Source organism: Lissotriton helveticus, chromosome 8 (genome assembly GCF_964261635.1).
Source record: "Lissotriton helveticus chromosome 8, aLisHel1.1, whole genome shotgun sequence".
NCBI classification, from domain to species: domain Eukaryota; kingdom Metazoa; phylum Chordata; class Amphibia; order Caudata; family Salamandridae; genus Lissotriton; species Lissotriton helveticus.
In genome coordinates, this window is record NC_136069.1 from 254,140,775 (window position 1) to 254,159,712 (window position 18,938).

Here is an 18,938-nt window from a genome sequence, read left to right on the forward strand (position 1 = left end):
CATTATACTAGTAAAGGGTTGCTTCGTTTTCATAAACAGGTTAATACGCAACATTCTACATTGCCAGACAAGAAGGGCCGGGTGTTGTGTTACTTGTTTCTGGTGTGTTGTTAAGTTTTATGGTGCTGTTTTGGTACACCGTTGCTTTCTTACGTTGGTTTTCTCTAGTCGCAACTTTGGCACTGCCACCTATTTATGCCACCCTTGTAAATAGGGGCCAGCATCAAAAGTAGAACACCCACCACAACATCCATTGCCCACCCCTTTTGGCTGATAAAATCATATGCGGATTACACTGCACTTATTGCCCCCACCTGTTTCTCTCCTACAGTACTGGAGAGCGCAGGATGGTTCCCCTGCCAGCCCACAACCTTCCCTGCCCCTGAAGCCCCCCACACCCCATACTTGCCACATCTTTTCATCACAAGCCCCCTTACACTCATTTACTTCCTGAAAACAGCAGCTGAGACAAGGGAGTAGATGTTTCTTCGTAATGGGACTCTGTACTTGGATTGGGACTCGGTTTTTAAAGGTATGTGTGCTATTCTTCATTCAAGCCACAGAAGCTGCGAATAGAATGATTTAAGTGACGCGACACCAGCTGGGACCACTGTTTCCAGCTGCACAGTATTCCATCCCACTGTTAATTGTGGCCTGTGTATTGTGCTTTTTAAAACAAACCATAGAATGTAGTAGGTCTTTGTCAGAAGTAACACGTTTCAGTGATAATGAACCACAATCGTTCTGGTGGCAGCTCAAGTTTTCAAGCCTCTGAAAGTCTCTGGGTTATCACTTTTAGAGGGGGCAAACCTACTAACTGAATAAAACACATCTTGTTAGGTAAATATGTAGGTAACTGAGAAACTTTGCCCTTGTTAATTCAGGCACAAACAGCAAGCATTTCTCCAGAGACATGCGTGATAGTTTGAAGAAGTACTAAACACCATTAAAGTTAAGAAGAAAACGGTAGGTAGGGAATTCCACCCATTTAGCCCCTGTTGGACCATGCCCTTTCTTCAGGTTCTCCCTAGATTTTTGCCTTTCTTTGCTGAACCCATTTTTGTTACTTTCAGGACTCTGTGCACTTTACTCCTGCCAACCAGCGGTAAAGTGCTTGTGCTTGCCCTAGAAAACATTGTAAAATTGTCCTTCAAGTTACTTTTACCTACCTAGTGTATGGCACTGCACGTATCCAGGGTCTGTAAATTAAATGCTACTAGTTGGCTACAGCACTCATTGTGCCACCCACTAAAGTAGCACTATAAAACATCTCTCAAGCTTGTCACAGCACCCTGTAGTACAGTTGTAATCTACATTCATGACCCCGCAAAGTAAACCTTTGCCAGGCCCAAACCTTATTTTTTAATACTAATACGTAACCCCTAAGGTACGTCCTACAGGCTCATTTGGAAAGGTGCAAACTGGACGTGACTACACAAGTCAATGCAGTCACAGCATACTGTTTGCACACTCTGAAGATGCTGAGGAAGATCTTCAAATGGCTCCCAAGCAACACTAGAAAAACTATCCCTCATGCCCTTGTACCCAACAACACCCTCTACACCAGGATCTCATAGCAGCTCATTAGAAGATTACAAAACATCCAGAACTCAGAAACCAGACTCATCCTCAACTCCCACACAGAACTCACATCACACCACCCCTCAGGGAACTTCAATGGCTCCAAATACACAAATGCAATACACAATTCAAACTCCTCACACACATTCAAAGCACTAAACAATTCAGGTCCCACCTACCTAAACAGTTGTATCTCCTTTCACCAGCCACTCAGACACGTCTGCTCTGCAGGACTCATACTTGCACACATCCAATGCATACACATAACCAGATCAGGAGGACGGGCATTCTCTTACATCACTCCTAAAGTGTGGAACAGCATCCCACTTCACATCAGAGCCTTTTCCTCTCTTTTTGAATTCTGCAAGAAGTTGAAGACCTGGCTTTTCAATTAACCAACCTACCATATGTAGGGCTTGACACACTCACATGCTCAGCGCCAGGTGATAGTGCACTTTACAAATTCACAAAACATAACATAACATAACATAGCATAGCATTGCACTGCAGAGCATAGCATGATGTGACATGAGATGTAAAGGGAGTGGGTCGGCCTGACAGGATGGCTGGGGAGGAGTTATGCCGTGCCCTGAAATACATTTCAAAGGACCCTGCCTGTAGAACACTCAAAGGAACCTGACACCAGGTCTGCGCTTCCCTTTGTCTCCGTAGACAGTTTGGAGCCAAACCCTAGGGAAGAGGAAGAACTAACCAGAGCCAGTTTGGAAGTAGGCCAGGGATTGCCCCCACTCTCAACAGCTGGCACTAGGACCTGCTTGCTTTCAATCCAGGATCCCCAACAAGCTTCCAGAGGCCCTCCCCCCGGAACTGCCTAGCTGACCAACACTACCTGGACCTGTCTAAGCTCTATTGCTGGCCTCTGCTGGAATGAGTATTGTTCCTCAAGAGGTGCACCAGGTACTGGACCCTTGGCAGGCTTGAGAGCAGTGTCCTATTGCTTCAAATCTACAAATTCTGCACTCCAGTTGTAAATCCAGAAGCTTGGGGCTCTTCATCATGTCAGCAGTGGTTGCCATGCCTCCCACTACTGGAAAGTTACAATGGTGGCCTGCTCTATGAGCCAAACAGTGACTGCCCATAGCTTCCGCCAATGCAAAGCTCTAGGGGCGACAGCTCCTCACACCAGCATCAACCTCTTTGCGGCCCCTGCCAATGTGAAGATCCAACTGAGGTTCCTCACATGGACTTGGACTTTGAAAAGGTAAACTCTTCACCAAGTTGCTCCCTGAATCTGACTCGTGCTTCATCATGGTCGCCTGAACTTGTGACTTTGACATGGTCCAGTATGACCAGACACCTGCAAGTGGAGCTTTGTGGTTTTTGGCACTGTTTCCACCTAGAATTTAAAAACAAATACCTCCATTCCTACTGATTGAATTGTTGTCATTTTGGTGTTGTTTCATTTATTGAAGTTTACTCTATGTTTCTAAATTTTCTTTTATTGTGTTGTGTTTTCATTTATTTACTGTTTAAGTGCTGCATACATACTTTCCACATTGCCTCATAGTTAAGCCTGACCGTTTTTGTTCCAAGCTACCAGAGGGTTAAGCACATGTTTATTTAGCGACAAGGTTTGTGTTTATTATTTGAGTAAGGCTTCTACACCCCTCAAATAATAACCAAATGTCTTGCAGTCTCCCTGGATTTTTCGTTTTTGACTACCTGCTTTCAGACATTTTATGTGAGTGACTCTCACCACCTGAGTCTCACTCACAGTAATGCTGTTATTGTGGCATCACCACCTCAGATCCAGTGGTGTCTTGTGTATCTCATTATGTAGGGGTTTTTAAGTGAGGGTGAAAGATCCTAGAGGCCAGACTCTCCTGACCAATTCTTGAGTGCTACATCATCACTCTAACCCCTGGCCCAACCCTCCTGCACGCCATTCTGGGATAGCCTAAAGAACATGCTCCTGGGTGTTAGAGGTTGTTGGTTCCCAGGAGAAAGCCAAGACCAAAAAGTGTAAAAATCGGCTGTACAGGGATGGAGAAAATCACCTCTGAAGGTCGGTCCCCTAGGGGGAACTTTAGTTTTGGAGCCAAAACCTCTAAGCAGGACTATTCTTCCCATTGATCTTAGACAGATGACAGACCTGTTGCAGTTTAGAAAGAAAATAAAGGCCTGGCTCTATCCTAGAGCATAATTTCAGTCTTTTATTACTTCTAATGTTGCATGGTTTTCTTTATAGCACTTATGCTGGCAGGGCACGTGCATCTCAGTTCTAGGATACCCATAGGGTTACAGTGCACTTTACAAGTATTGATAACATTAACATTAACATTAAAATAACATAGCTGCATTTCATAGATATTAAGGTCACTTTGCTCCGGTATGAATATGAATGAATTAATCACCTTGCCAAAGTCCTAAGTCCAATGTTCAGAATTGGTCTCTTTTCTAGTTCTCAATTTTACATCAGTGGGGAAAGACCTGAGGCTGCTTAGAATGGGACAAACCAGTATTTTATGTCCAGCTAGGTTATGCCTTTATTTGAAACTTTTGTTACCTTTCCTGGTCCTCCAGAAGTCAGAGATAAGGCGTATGGTCTTATGTAGAGTTTCGTGGAGTGGGACAACTGTAGAACATTAGCAGATGCCCCATCTGTTATGTTATGTTATGTTACGCACATTTGTATTGCGCACAGCTGCCCCAGCTAAGGGGCGTCCCGGCGCATGGCAGGAAATGTGCAGCCATTACCAAAAACACAACACATAAAAACAGGAGGGGATTTAAAAGAGAAAAGTTTTCAGAGCTTTGCGAAAAGCTAAGAGGTCATCTAATAGCCGCAGTTCCACAGGGAGGGAGTTCCAAAGCTCGGCTGCCCTGACCCGGAAGGATCGGCCGCCAACCCGACAAAGCCTGTATCGAGGGATCACGGCGAGAGCTTGGCCTCCAGATCTCAGAGAGCGGGAGGGAACATACCAAGACAGAAGATCCGCAAGTATACGTGGACCTCCACCCCTCAAGATCTTAAACGCCAGACACAGCACCTTAAACTGGATACGTGACTTGATGGGCAGCCAGTGCAGCGATTTCAGGACACCAGAAACAGAGCTCGTTCGAGGTAAGCCAACAATGGCTCTCGCCGCGGCGTTCTGCACGCGTTGGAGGCGGATAGTCTCAGCCACATTGGTCCCTACCAGGAGAGAGCTTGCATAGTCCAGGCGAGATAGCACAGTGGCCTGGACTATCAGCTGCCTGGTGCCATGGTCAAAGAACTTCAGAATGGGATGCAGCGACCGCAAGATGCCAAAACAGCAGGCCGCGATTTTCTTCGAATGGCCCACAAAACTAAGAGCAGGATCCATCCAAACTCCCAAATTCTTTAGTTCAGTGACCGGGCGGGGGACCGGCCCCAGTTCAACGGGCCACCACTTGTCTACTGTATATAGAGTGCTCTTGACCTACATACACTCTTAATATAGTTATTAGGTAATCCACCACTTTTTAGCACATGTACCACATCCACTCAACTCTCAATAAGTTCCTATGCATTAAAATATTTTAATGCTGGGATAGACACTCCTGATCTCTCATACAATTCCCAGGTTCTCACGATAGGCTTCTTGGGTCCCAGTCTCTTTCTAGCTAGGAATACCCCAGGAGTCTGTACAGTAAATGCACAACAGAATAGCTACTTGCACACATCCCATGCATACACAAAACCAGATCAGGAGGGCAAGCGTTCTCTTACATCACTCCTAAAGTGTGCAACAGCTTCCCACTCCTTATCAGAGCCTCTTCCTCTCTTTTTGAATTCTGCAAGAAGCTGCAGACCTGGCTTTTCAATGATTCAGGATTTAGCTTGCTGCATCCCTATGGGAGTAAACAGGAGGCCAGCCAGTTATCGCTTGGAGCACAGTTCCAATCTATGGGTGCTAGTGAACAGCAGGTCTGCTGGGATTCTTCGTTAGTCAAATGCTTTCTTCCAGGTCAATAAATGGTCTTAGGAGTTTTCCAAGTGCCACCCCTGCAGGATTCAGATCCAATCTCAACCCTGCTTTTCAGCATGTACTGTCCTATTTGAGCATACGCTTTCCCTGAGGCCTCTATTCAAAATGGCAGACGTCAGAATCCCATCTCAGGAGAGCGACTCTCCTACCAGAACAACCCTAACCAACTGAAGAACAACCCCTCTTCGTGAACTGGGAACAGCTACCACTTCTGCTGTGGGCAAATACAAATATCTGAAAGACGCCTCCTAATGAACAGTCTTATGCCACATGGTCCTCCTTGTATCATCTTCATGTTAAAAAGAAGGCTGTTCGTCTGGTGCTTTTCAATTCTATGTTTTCCTGTTTCCTCCTAAACGACTCATGGGGCCAGATGTAGGTAGGCATTTACCGGTCGGTAACGGCCGAATTCGGCCGTTACCAACCGGTAAATGGAATTTGAGATGTAGGGGGCATATTTTTACAGAATCGGTAAATTTACCGATCGGTAAATTTACCGATTCAGTAAAATACCGAATCGGTATTTTTACCGATTCGGTAAATTTGATATGTAGGTGGGACTCTTCTGAGTCCCACAAGCCTTACCGAATCTGTATTTTACCATCAAATTCAATTTGATGGTAAAATACCGATTCCGGTGTGCATGCACATATGTGCATGCACACCTGTGCCATATGACAGGCAGACCTACCCTTAGGGCAGGTATGCCTGCCACATGGCATCCGAACCTGTTTTGGGGGTGCTAGAGGGTGTCAAACTGACACCCCCTGCACCCTTGTGAAATTCGGTATTTACCGATTCGGTAAATACCAAATCGGTAATGCCCATTCATTCCTATGGGCTTTAAAGCCCATAGGAATGAATGGGCATTACCGGTCGGTATTTACCGAATCGGTAAATACCGACTTTTAAAGATTCGGTAAATCCACATCTGGATTTACCTACATCTCCCTCCTTATATTTTACCGATTCATAAATACCGAATCAGTAAAATTCGGTATTTATGAGTCGGTAAAATATATTTACCTACATCTGGCCCATAGCTTCTAAGTGTTTTAGTATTTTTCCCACAATGTCTCCCTACCTACTTAATGTTGGTATAACGTCCCCTGGTAAAACTGTGTTTTGACGTAAAGACCATAAGTCCAGACTCCATTTTGACCAGGCCAACATTGCACTTTGTCTATTTTTACTGAATCATAAACATGTCTGCTTTTGTGGCAGATGTCATTTGTCCTTATCTTTCTAAGAACTTGTAAAAGTGTCAAGTCACTCAGACAATTACATTGATAAGACACCTGATGCAACACCAGTCCGGAACAAGTGCCTTGTTGTCTTTATTCCAAGGTCAGTCAAGAACAATAGCCGAAACACTGCTTTGTGAATTGATATGTTTTTACCTTATTTGTTTATAAGAATGGGCCCCAGACCAGCATCTGGGCGGATGCACATTTGTTATATCCAACTTTCCTAAGGCTATATCAGAAATTTGCATCTTAGATAGGATACAGTATAAAAGGCCCGATACTTGACCACTTGTCCGTAGAGGTCCTTCACCCCAGGATATCACTCAAGATACTGCCAGAGATTATCTTGACTGCCAGAGATGCTACTGCATTGAATTTTCTGATATCGAGGAGTCAAGTCCAGGAGGACAGGAGCTAATGCGACATAAGTTTACCTATTGCAGGGGCCTTCCCGATTTTTGACAGCTACAGTGCTTTCCTGTAAACAGCTATGCAGTGCGCTAATTCGCCCTAAGAAAATCTAGATGCAAGTTCAACTATTCCACCCTCTCCTAGTGTAGCGCCTAGAAGTTGGTTTGGGGTGTTAGGTTTTCATAGATTACATTTTAACTATGGTAGAAATGTTAATTTTATTCTTGTTGTTGCAACATTCATACGTGCTGTTATTATGATATTTTGTGTGGGTATTTTAAATATACTAACCTAAACGTTGAGACTGTTGAAATAAAACGCTTTTTAGTTAAAGTGTCTTTTTCTTTGTGTAGTTTGTGTGTGCTATTGAGGAGAACAAAATAGGTTTGTTTTCAATCACCATGGCATCCCTGGATCCTTGTTTAGGGACTGTAAGTAACCTGTAAGCAATGACACCAATTCAACTATGCATTGGGTGAGGTTCTGGGGGCTACAATAACCTGTCTTTCACATTCAAGCGTTGGTGCATTGAACTAAGTTCAATCATGCCATCCGTGGGTGTGAAAATAAAGCTTGTAGATCTAAGCCAAAGTCTCAGTTTACATAACATTGGCCCCCAATCCCGGCCCTGGATGTTTTGGGAAACCTCAAGTAGTTTCTTTTTGATATGCACACATACATGAAACATTATTATGTCATTACATGACGTTTGTAGAAATCATGGGTGTTTGGACAAAGTATTGAGCCAAAAATATTGCATGGCCAAAATATTGTGTCAAGAATATTTTGAAGGTACGTTTTTATAGGTAAGGAAGGTTTTTCTATACTTAACTCCACATATATGTACCTTGAAGATAGGCATATCTTCAAGGTATGTTGTTGTGGAGTTATGAATCATAAATCTATACTTATCTTCGTGATATTTTGGTTATTAATATTTTTGGCGTGGTATTCTGTCCACATGATATTTTTAGCATTGTCATTCTATCAGACAACCGTAATTATGGTTACCTCCTACAGGGAATAAGGAGCACATATTCCTGCAGGTCTGTTAACCTTGACTTTTTGAAAGGTTATTCCACATCCTGTGAGTGTTTTGATTCTTTGAATCCATTTCACTTTAATTGGTTCATGTACAAGATATCCTCTGCTGTGATAGGAGCCAAATTACCTGGAAGCAGTTGCTCAACATCTCAACCTTCAAGGGGCGGGGGAGCAGGGAATTTTGTATTAGCTGCTCACCCAACATATGCCATTGAAAAGTTTTACTCATGGGTAGAGTTTGAAGCTATTGATGCTGCTTCCAGGCAGTTTCAGACTTATAAGGATGTACTACTACCTGCACGCTATAGGGCTTACCAAGATCTGTAAATCTCTTTGACTTACCAGGAACATCAGAACTGGTTTGCTGATCAGTTACCACACATGCACAGGAATCTCCGTTTGGCACCCATGACCAATGAAGGGGCTATGTGGCCAGTACTAACTGGTTACACACCCATTCCATATTCTGAACCATTAGCACTCACTGTTGTCATAGGGATCTTGAATTACACAGTCACCTTATTCAGGAGATTTGTACAGTTTGTACTATGTACCATAAACTCTAGTCCTGTGCTTCTGGTGGGAACAGTAGTTCAGGGAGAGGTACAATCCAATAATCAGCAGTCTCTAAATGCCTTCACGGGAAAGATGCCCATGAAGTGTGATGATGTTACCTTCTGGATTTCTTGCAAGACCAAGCTGTTGAAAGTGGTATACCTGTACTCAACATTCCAATACAAACATGGAATACTGACCATTTGCTTTCCTCTTGGGATTGTGGCACCTGAAGAGAAACGTAAAACCTGGAGAAGGGTATTCCATGCATTTACACCAGCATGCACGCCTTCTTTGGAAGTTTTTCCTGAAGTACTGACACAAGCACAGAATGGGCACAGAGCCGCACCAGCTCTTGACTTAGGAATGAAGTTAATGGGAAACTTTCTACAGTTTCCTCAATGATTCTGAGCAACAATAATGGGAAGCTTCGATTCTGGCCATACACAACATGGTGAAAGAGCGAAGTAAACCTTATATGTGATTTATGAAGCCACTCACGGCCACTTTGCATGGTCCTGAATAGCTCCATAAATTTGGTGTAAGGCAATTTAGTGCAAAACGCTGTGTTGCCTTAATCTGCCCTGGTAAGGCATTCCATGGGTGTTGCAACCACCATGGTTTTTGATGCATTTCCAGATTTACCAGAGCTGTGAATGCACCAAAAATATACGCCTTCTCAGGTGAAGCGAACAAGAAGAAATTCCCTTATTTCTCCTTGTTACTTCCTCTTTCTGCAGCACACATAGAAAGAGGAAAATGTCTCTCAGGACTGTTTTTGTGCAGGAAGGTTTCCCGTCCTGCTAAAAAACAGTACTGCATGCAACACTGGCCCCCTTGCGCCGTGGTGCAAGGGTGCCTACATTGGCTCAAGGCTGCCAAAAGGTCACCAGCGCAGTGGAAAAGAAAGAAATACCCCATGTTGCCACAATACAGTGCATTTCTTCCCTTTCCATGCCACGTAGTAAAGCGCAGCAAGGCGACTTGCTTCGCTGCTCTGCATGACATTCTCCTATATAGGCCATAACTGCACAACATGGAGAACGCCATGCCCTGGTACTTGCATTACAGAATGCTAATCCATCAGTTCCCACACTCATAATGTTCAAGTCATCCTTCTGTATGCAAGGGTACAATGTTGACTTGCAACATTGGTGCTTGAATGGCTTCAAGGATTAAGGAAAACCTATTGAGAATAAACAGTTCTGGAGAAAGGTAGCTGTGGTACGTGATAAGCTTCCATCAGTCCATGTGGGGCACACTTTGGGACATCAGCGTGATGGATTTCATGCCAAAGGTAACTGTGTGGTTGACTTAGCTGACAAAGCCTCAATTCACACTGTCTAAGTAGCAGCCTTGACCAGATCTCAGAGGTAGATCGACACATATGTGTTATTTTAACAGCTGTACAAGCAACCAAACAGGGTGGAAATCTTCCCGCAGGATTTCCTCCTGAATATTCCTACACCCTTAATTCAGACAGAACTCCTGTAGTTACTCTACCACAGACAGAATAATTCTTAATTAGCTCTACAGATTATATTTAATCAGGGAAGCACATAAGGGGTTGGCATCAGCCCATGCCGGGGGTCAATTCAACTGTAGCAATGCTACAGCAATGCCACTGGTGGCCTTTGTATAAACAGACTAGAGACTATGTTAGAAAATGTGATATCTGTCAACACATTAAACCATGTACTGTGTGAAGACCCTTGCCAGCTGCCCTCACAGTCTCCAACATTCAGATTGATTTATTGGGATCATATTGGCCCATTAAATTCTGTAACCCAATATAATTATATATTGGTAGTCATTGATTCATATTCTTGGTTCTTATGGTTGTGCCACAGAGATATGCAAGTGCTTCAGCAGATATAAAGCATTTGCACTGATGGGAGCAATTCATTCATTTAACTTAGATAATGGTCCTGTGTTCATCTCCAGTACTTACAGGGATACTATGTCTAATCTGGGAGTTTGAAATTCAGCAGTCTGTTTAGAGTTGAGCCCAACAGATTAGTTGAGCCTCCTAACAGCATGACTAAACAGGCCTTGACTGCTAGGGTACTAAGATTGCGTTGTAGTTGGTACAATATTCTGTATGAAGTCCAGAGAGCGTTAAATACCTTGCCAAGACGAGTATTGGGGGCTGCACTTAATTTGAGGTTCTCTTCGGAGTTCCTATGTATATGCCTGGCCTACATACTACGACGGTGGCGGCTGAAGAAATGTTTGACCTGGAAAATTTTGAATGTCTTACATTGTATCCAAAGGGTCAGAGAAAAGCTGTCTGTTGTGAACCATTGTGAAGCCGCCACCAGCAAAGAGAAGGTTGCAACCATTGCTGATGAATGGATCTCTTAAGTAGGGGATCTAATTTGGGAAAAGATCCATGACAAGCAAGCAAACAAGGTTTTGAACCATCCTGCAGACCACCCGTAACAGTCCTCAGGGTAAAAGGCAAATGAACTGTTATCCTGCCACCATTGTCTGGTTCAGGGAGAAACAGGCGGGTGATCATCTACCATGAGAAAAAGCATTATGTGGCAAATTCTGTGCCGCAAATCATCACAGACACCAACAAGGATGCAGAGTATAACCTCCTATCTGGTCACGCTGTATCAACACAAGCAACTCAAGACTAGTTTTGCCCTGATTGGGGTTGTGTGTAGTGAGTAAGCAATCCACATCTAGGCATACCCTTGGCCACTTAGGGCATTACATCAAAGACACAAAAGCTGAGCAGGGTCAAGACTGATTTCCAATTAGCTGGGTCTAACCTGAGGTGGTATGGTGGGCAAAAGAATGATGGGTTGTAATGCTACTATAGGAAAGTGGATTATTATTAGTAGGGAGTATTCACCCTCCGTTATTAACAATATCACAATAACTAATAGGTTCAGTCATGTCTTAATACATTAATCCGTGCTCAACCCTTGGTAGCTTGGCAAACGAGCAGTCAGGGTTAACGTTGGAGATAGGCAGGTGTAAAGTATTTAATCGTATCAAATAAGTAAAAGACACAACACAACAAAAACTCTAACACCAATTTAAAATTATACCAAAAATGAGAAAATTCCAAAATAGGGAACAGGAGATATGAATTTCTACGTAGTAAATAAAAAAGGGACTTTGTAGCACCCAGATGCTTAAAGCAGCACTCGAAACCACTAAAAGGCGTGCTACAAGGACAAAGTTTCAGGCCAACTTCGATGAACTGTGGGCTGACTAGGCTACAGGCTAGGCCATGGTCAAACTTTTACCTTTGCACTTAGAACTTTTCTTGGTTATTGTGTCTTGTCGATGGGTTCATTGGCAGGCCCTCTGGCTGGTCAGATCTGAAGTTCAAGTTGACGACAGTGGCATGCTGCAGCTTGGCGGCTCGGTAAAAAGGCGGGAGTCAGATCCTCAACGACGAGGACAACAAATGAGCGGCTGAAGTCAGCGACTGCAGCCGAAGAAGGCATTGTCAACGGAGGCTTGCTTCTCCATGCAGGGCCGGACTGGAAATTGAAACCAGCCCTGGCAAACTGCTCCCCAGGCTCCCCTGGCGAGGAGGAGGGGGCGCGGCCGAGCTGTTTAATAGGGCCGGTTTCGGCTGATTTTGTTACCAGGGCCGATGTTGCCGTCCTCACCCTAGCGGCCCACGGGGGAAAGGCCCGGTGCCAGCTACGGCCAGTCCGGCCCTGTCTGCATGTAGGTCCTGGTCTTTTCATTTACCTTTGGACTTGGAAACTATTCTGGTTCTCTGGAGCTTTTCTTTAGGATGAACCTGCACAGTCAGTCTGACCAGCAAGTTGATCTTAATGGCTTAACTTTTGATGTTGAGCTGGTCTTCTCCTGGAGATTTACTGCAAACTTTGCAAAAAGTTTCTAAACTTCCAGCTCTTGCTGCTTCTTGGATCCTTTGGAGAGATAAGTGTCCTCTAACACTGGCCGAGGGTGCAAAGGCTCTGGGATGCCACTTGGGTACTAGGACTCAATCTCCCACATTCCACTTGCACAGTAAGGGTAAATCCATTTACAAATGGTCAGCTGGGGTGTCTACTATTTTGTTGACTTCTTCAGCTCTTTTGTACCTGTTGCTATGCAGGGAGTCAGCTACTGTCCTTTGGTGGAGCCTTGTGAGTGCAGCAGGTGCAGTCTTTCAGAGTGCAATCCTCTCTTTGGTGCAGTCGAGGGGTCCATCGACAAAGTCCTTCTTGTCTTCTTCTTTTCCAGTCAATACTCTGGTGAGATCTGCAGAAATGCCTTATTTATCCTTCAAATCTGGGCTTGAGGGAGGGTGGCACGGTTACCAATAGGAACTAAGTTGCCCCCCTCTAGTACGACCACTTCCAGTGAAGTGTGGCAACAATCTAGCCCAGAATGTAACATTCTCCAAAAAATCAGAATTGAGAAAATGTCTCCTTGGAGTGTGTGTCTGTGCCACCCAACCCAGGGGTTTGGCTAACAACTGACAACACTCCTCTTTCAGCCGCTCTCCTAATCTAATTATCTAGCTAGAGGTCAACAAAGTGGGAGTGGCCTGGGTCCTGTGGCATCTGTATTCTGCAGAGGCTCCTGCCTGTGAAATCCAGCTTATCTACCCAACCCTCTTCTTCTCATTGGGTTCTCCAGGAAGGAGCTCTCCTCCCACCAAACTGCTGCATTGTTACAGCCCCAGGCCTCTTCACACATACTCAGGGAGCAGTTTAGCTCAGGCTGTCCAATCAGAAGATGCGGCGACAGGGCTGCTTTAGTTAACTTCAGGACAGTAAGTTTGAAAACTGCTTTCCTGCAATGGTTATATTAAATCTGACCATGGCAAGTTGTTGGGTTTAATTTAACTGTTAAATTGATACTCTAAATGATATGTCTAGCTAGCTGCAATCCAAAGGTAGACTTTAATCAATTTAAGAAAGTCTTCCCCATGTTAGCCTATGAGGCTAGCAGCACTACCATGGGGAAAATAGTTTGGGCGGCTTTCTCTAGGCTTATAAATAATAAAAAAGGTAGTTTGGGACTTTGGAATTGCTTTTAATTCCAACGTCGAATTTGGCCATAGTTTTATTTTAAGCTTACAAGGCAGCTCTGGCTTTAAAATGACCTCAGACACCACACCAGTGCACACGTAAGTGCATTAAGTCAACTGGCAATGCTTAATTTGTAAAATATTGAATGCTGGTGCAGAGAGATCTCTTTAGAAGTTCACAGCTAGTGCTATTAAATGTCAGGGCTCTGAATACCAAAGCTGCACAGTCTTCAATCCACCACATGCCTCTTTAATCCACTACCAGACACTCCTTTCACCATTATCTCACACTTACAGGTTTCTGCTCCTCCTTTTGTGATGGTTTTTCCCTCTTTCCCATCCTCCCTCTTGCCAATATGTGTGTTTTTCCTTCTTTTTCTCTCGCTAAATATTTGGGGGCAGATTTATGAAGCGTTGTTCCTGTTCGCAAATGGGCCGATACACAGAATAGGCCCGTTTGCTAATGGGAAAAAGCCTTTTGGGATGTATCATCCCAAAAGGCATTCGCAAAATAGGGAATTTCAACAATTGTGATTCCCTTTTTTACGAATGCATTTAGGAATCGCAATTTGCCATTCCTTAACTGAAATGCAGGAAGCCCAAAATAAATGCCACCTGGTTTTAAGGAATCGCAAATTACCACCAACTTCAAGTTGGTGGTAATATGCGAATTCCCTGAAAAATTAACTATTTTGCATTTTTCAAGGTGCCATGTGGCGCACATACATGCCCTTGGGGTTCACATGTGGCACACATACATGCCCTTGGGGCATGTATGTGTGCCACATGTGAACACATGCATATTTCAGGGGTGCAACAGGGTGTCCATTTGACACCGTTGCACCCTTGAAATTCCATGCGACATTTGCGAGTACCTATACATGCAATTCCCATTCATTCCTATGGGCTTCAAGATCCAGCCATTCCTTATTTGTGACTCACAATTTGTGACTCGCAAATAAGGAATATGTAGGAATTGCAATTATTATTGCAAAACCTAAATACATTGCATTTTGCGATTCCATAATAGCGAATCAATAAAATTCGATATTATGGAATTGGAAAATCCAATATTGATACATCTGGCCCTGGATGAGGAAACATAAGTGCTGGTCCCCAAAAATGACTGCTGGTGACCCCCACCAGCAGCAATCAGCTCAAATTAAGCACTGGCTACTGGGATCTCTAAACTTACATGCCCTAGCATATATTAGGGAATTACAGGTCGGCTGTCCTTACCAATTAGAATTATACTAATCAGCATATACCTTTAGAGAATAGACCACTAACCCTGGACCTGGTTAGCAAAGTGTAGGACACTTTCACAGTCAGAAACCACCGGCATCAATTCAAAAATGGGGGTGATCAAGGCAAAAAGAATGACTTTCGTACTGCTACCCCACGCGATAGCCAGTGGTTAGACTTATTGCAAACAGTCTCCCATCACCTTTTGAGTGTTCAGTAGAAAAAAATATTCATTTATCCTTAACAGAAACAAGTGAATGTTGCATATTAAGATTTTGAAGGAACTAACCTGTAATAATCTTCACCAGTGAAGAACAGAGTTTTTTTGGAATCCTTTAAGTGAACAGCTGCATCTATTTTTTCTACACGACTTGGAAATCCAAAGTCAGATATAGGCCGAGGTGAGCCTTGCATGTTAAATCCTCTTGTTTTCCAGTAATGAGGACCTAAAACAGAGAAAAACAATAACCTTCATTGAAACTATTGACGGTAAAGGAAGGTATTAACAGTGAAAAGCATTTGTACAGGTAACAGGCTTAGGAGGCTTGCTCTGGCATGTACTACAGCCATATCGAATCTTGCTATAAGTCTGCGAAGAGGTTTTAATTCCTATGCACAGGGATTGTGCACTTAAAGTTGGAGCGAGTGGAGTGGCTTAGCTGCTGAGCCTCAATGTTCCTCAATATGCTAATGACAAACAATTGGGTCTAAAAATCTTTTGTGTCTATGACATTTAGTGGATCAAAGAATTTTGTGAGCTAATTTGCAACTTGATGTCGAGTCAAACAATCCAATACTAAATAACTCCTATTTTGCAACAGTACCAAACAACCACAATTTCAAGTATGGGCCTCCAAAATGAACCTGGACAGCTTCACCCATAACTGACAAGCAAAGTAAAATCTCTTGGATTCACCTTCAACACTGACCTCAAAATTTGGGGGCACTGATTGCCTGGCTCACTAAGGGCGTCAGTTGCATCAATTCCAGTGAAGCATCACTAACAGTATAATAATGTTTGGTGCTTCATATGTGAATCATTGGGAAACCCTATGTCTAGATCAGTACAGAAAAGAGTTTACTTCAATGTGTTTAGGAGAAGAGCTGAAACGTATCCATGCCCGAAAAGATTGTGAAAATAAATACTATTCAGACTGTAAGGGAAAATGGGGGCAAGATTATGCAGGATTAAAAAAATCACTTTACTACAAACAATGGAAATTTGAAATGGATATATGTGTGTATGCAGGTGTTTTCCTCACACTGCCTGAGTACAATTGATTTATAATGGCTTGTTAAAGCTCTAAAGTGAAATGGTAGCATTGCCTGGTGGTGAGATTCTGCCTTGCAATTTATGTTACATCGAAGACTTTGACTGAAAAAAGTTAACAACTGAAGATGTAAGTGTGTGGCTATTTGTATAGTTCAACCTAGCCAGATGCAATGGGGTACTGCACAAGGCCAAATGTCAGAAGTACAATTTAAGTTTGTTACATATTGGAGGAGTGAGGCTATAGTCAACAAAGGAGCAAGGCATTTTCATGTGTCGAAATGCAATGTTCTTTAAGGAGTTGAGTCTCTTGTTCTTTTCTGAATCAAAGGCGTATTGGGCAGTTCTGGTGGTTACTGGAATGTTGTTCCAGCCCCTGCCGGAGAAGGTCTGTGGGTGATATTACTGGTCTTGATGATGATGTTGGCTTGCAAGGGAAGCCAATGAAGTTTCATCGGGAAATGCGCCATATGGTTTAATTTCTTCAGGACCTTTTGGCGGTCAGTTGTAGTTTGGGGGATGCTTTTCAGGGTCCCAGTGTAGAGTGGTGCATACCATGGAACTAGGATTGTAGACAGAAGGACAAAAGCACACATGCTTAGTTGCCATTTCTGAAATAGCTTATATGGATGATTGGTGTCACTTTCTTCAAAAATTGGTATCCAGTTTTCTTGCTGACCTTCTTGAGATATGCTGTTAATGCCAAAGATTAACCTAATGACTTAGCTTTGGTCGATAGCGGCAAGTTGAAGCAATCAAAGCTTAGGACACTGTTGTTGTTATTGATTTCCTCCCTTCAAGAATACCCACGTTTTTTTAGAATGTCTTGTTTTATATAAGAGATTTAGAATTGCCACCAGAAGAATCTATTGGGTACCTTTAAAGAAATAAGCAATTCCTTTATCCGAGTCCTCATAGGCTGCATCAACATTTGACATCAGCTTTGGAAATGAACTTGTAATGGAACTTGGCCTGACATCTTTTAGTTGAGTCTGTCTCCTCCAGAAGGACCTATTAATTGACAAAAAAGTAGAGTGTGAGCTTGCATAAAGTAGCCCTATTACAATTGCACCCGCTTAGTTATTGAGGACTTAGGCCACCATTTGTGTAACCGTGTTGTGCACTTATGTACTTTGACATACTGTTATGTTTGTGCGACAAGTATAGGATATGTTGATTTGTCTTCCATTTTAACTTAAGATCACATAGGTCCACATTTAAGTTTTAATATACCTCAAATTCCCCCTCAAATAAGGGTTGCATGTCATTCATTGTACCATCTAATGGAAGATGCCAAACAGGGTGAAAAGCAATTAAGTGCCCCCATACCTTGATTTTTGTTTATTCTGGTGTACTGACACCGCCCATCATCCCAGTCCTTTCTGAAATCTTTTTTAAGATAATACAAATTGCTCCACTGTGCCGCAATAGCTTACATTCTCTATCTGGAAGATCTACTAGCACACTTTCATGTTGCACCATGTATCATAATGCTGAAAACGTACCTGTCTTTAAAGAACAGAAGTTCTTTCCCCATGATGGTCACTGCATCAAATGATAGGATGGTGTCACACTGGTCTGTGTCTGGGGTGCGCTGTGGAACCTGAGGAAGGCGCTGTAGCCCAGTGGACTTCGGAGATTGGCGTGACCCTAAAATACACCATTGATTTATATTATTCAACTAGCTTAGAATACAAAATAAAGGAGAGCAGATGATATGAAAATGGCTTATGATCAATCCAAAAATATATATGTTCATAGCATAGCCTAGACTTTATATCAATCCCTTGACTCAAAACAGTTATCCAAGAAATAATAAGAGGACAATCAAAGCGGTTACTTTGTTGCCATGAAAATAGACATATATAATGTCATGATCTATTTTAAGATTCCTATAAATTGTTTGGTGCTAAAGTGTTCTTCTTGTAATGTACAACAGAAATCAACATCCATCTATAGCAACTATATCCCCATACATATCAGAACTGTTCTTCATTATGCCAAGCTAGAAAAGTACTCTTAGACTGATTTTTCAAATGTTGACCACTATATTTAAACATCTGAAAGAACCCAGGAACTGCTGAAAATGCCAGGGGCCAAATATTGTAGCCAAATATTGGTCAAGCAATGGGTAGATCATCAGGCTACCATTGGGAAGAGTAAATTACCAACACGTATTGCACTGTAAATTGATTTCCCATGTAAAGGTTCCCCCTGTTTACATGGATTATGAAGGTCTCAAAAATACTAAGTGGTATTTTGTCATAACTTGTCAGAGTCTCCAATGTGGCATATGCAAAGCACAAGGCAGCGGTGTCAGCCACCTAACGACTTACACCCACATAAAGTAGAATTTTTAACATATTAACTTTTGAAAGGGGACAACCGTATCCTCATTTTAGGAAGCATTATGCATTTGTGGATAAAATACACATGCACGCGCACATACAGACCTATTTCTATCTATCTATCTATCTATCTATCTATCTATCTATCTATCTATCTATCTATCTATCTATCTATCTATCTATCTATCTATCTATTTATCTAATATAGTGTCTAAATTGAAATATGGTTGAGGCATGTGCACAATAGCT

The 18,938-nt window shown here is 42.8% G+C and overlaps 1 protein-coding gene across 1 annotated transcript in view; it reads right to left on the minus strand.

Moving 5' to 3' along the window:
* LOC144772579 (matrix metalloproteinase-20-like) overlaps nucleotides 1-18,938 on the minus strand; it is a 198,650-nt gene that overhangs the window by 46,952 nt on the left and 132,760 nt on the right. The window contains exons 6-8 of the mRNA XM_078657008.1: nucleotides 17,847-17,991; nucleotides 17,219-17,352; nucleotides 15,361-15,517 (exon numbers count right to left, since the gene is read on the minus strand). Coding sequence (XP_078513134.1) covers nucleotides 15,361-15,517; nucleotides 17,219-17,352; nucleotides 17,847-17,991 — 436 coding nt within the window. The remainder of the gene's footprint in view (nucleotides 1-15,360; nucleotides 15,518-17,218; nucleotides 17,353-17,846; nucleotides 17,992-18,938) is intronic.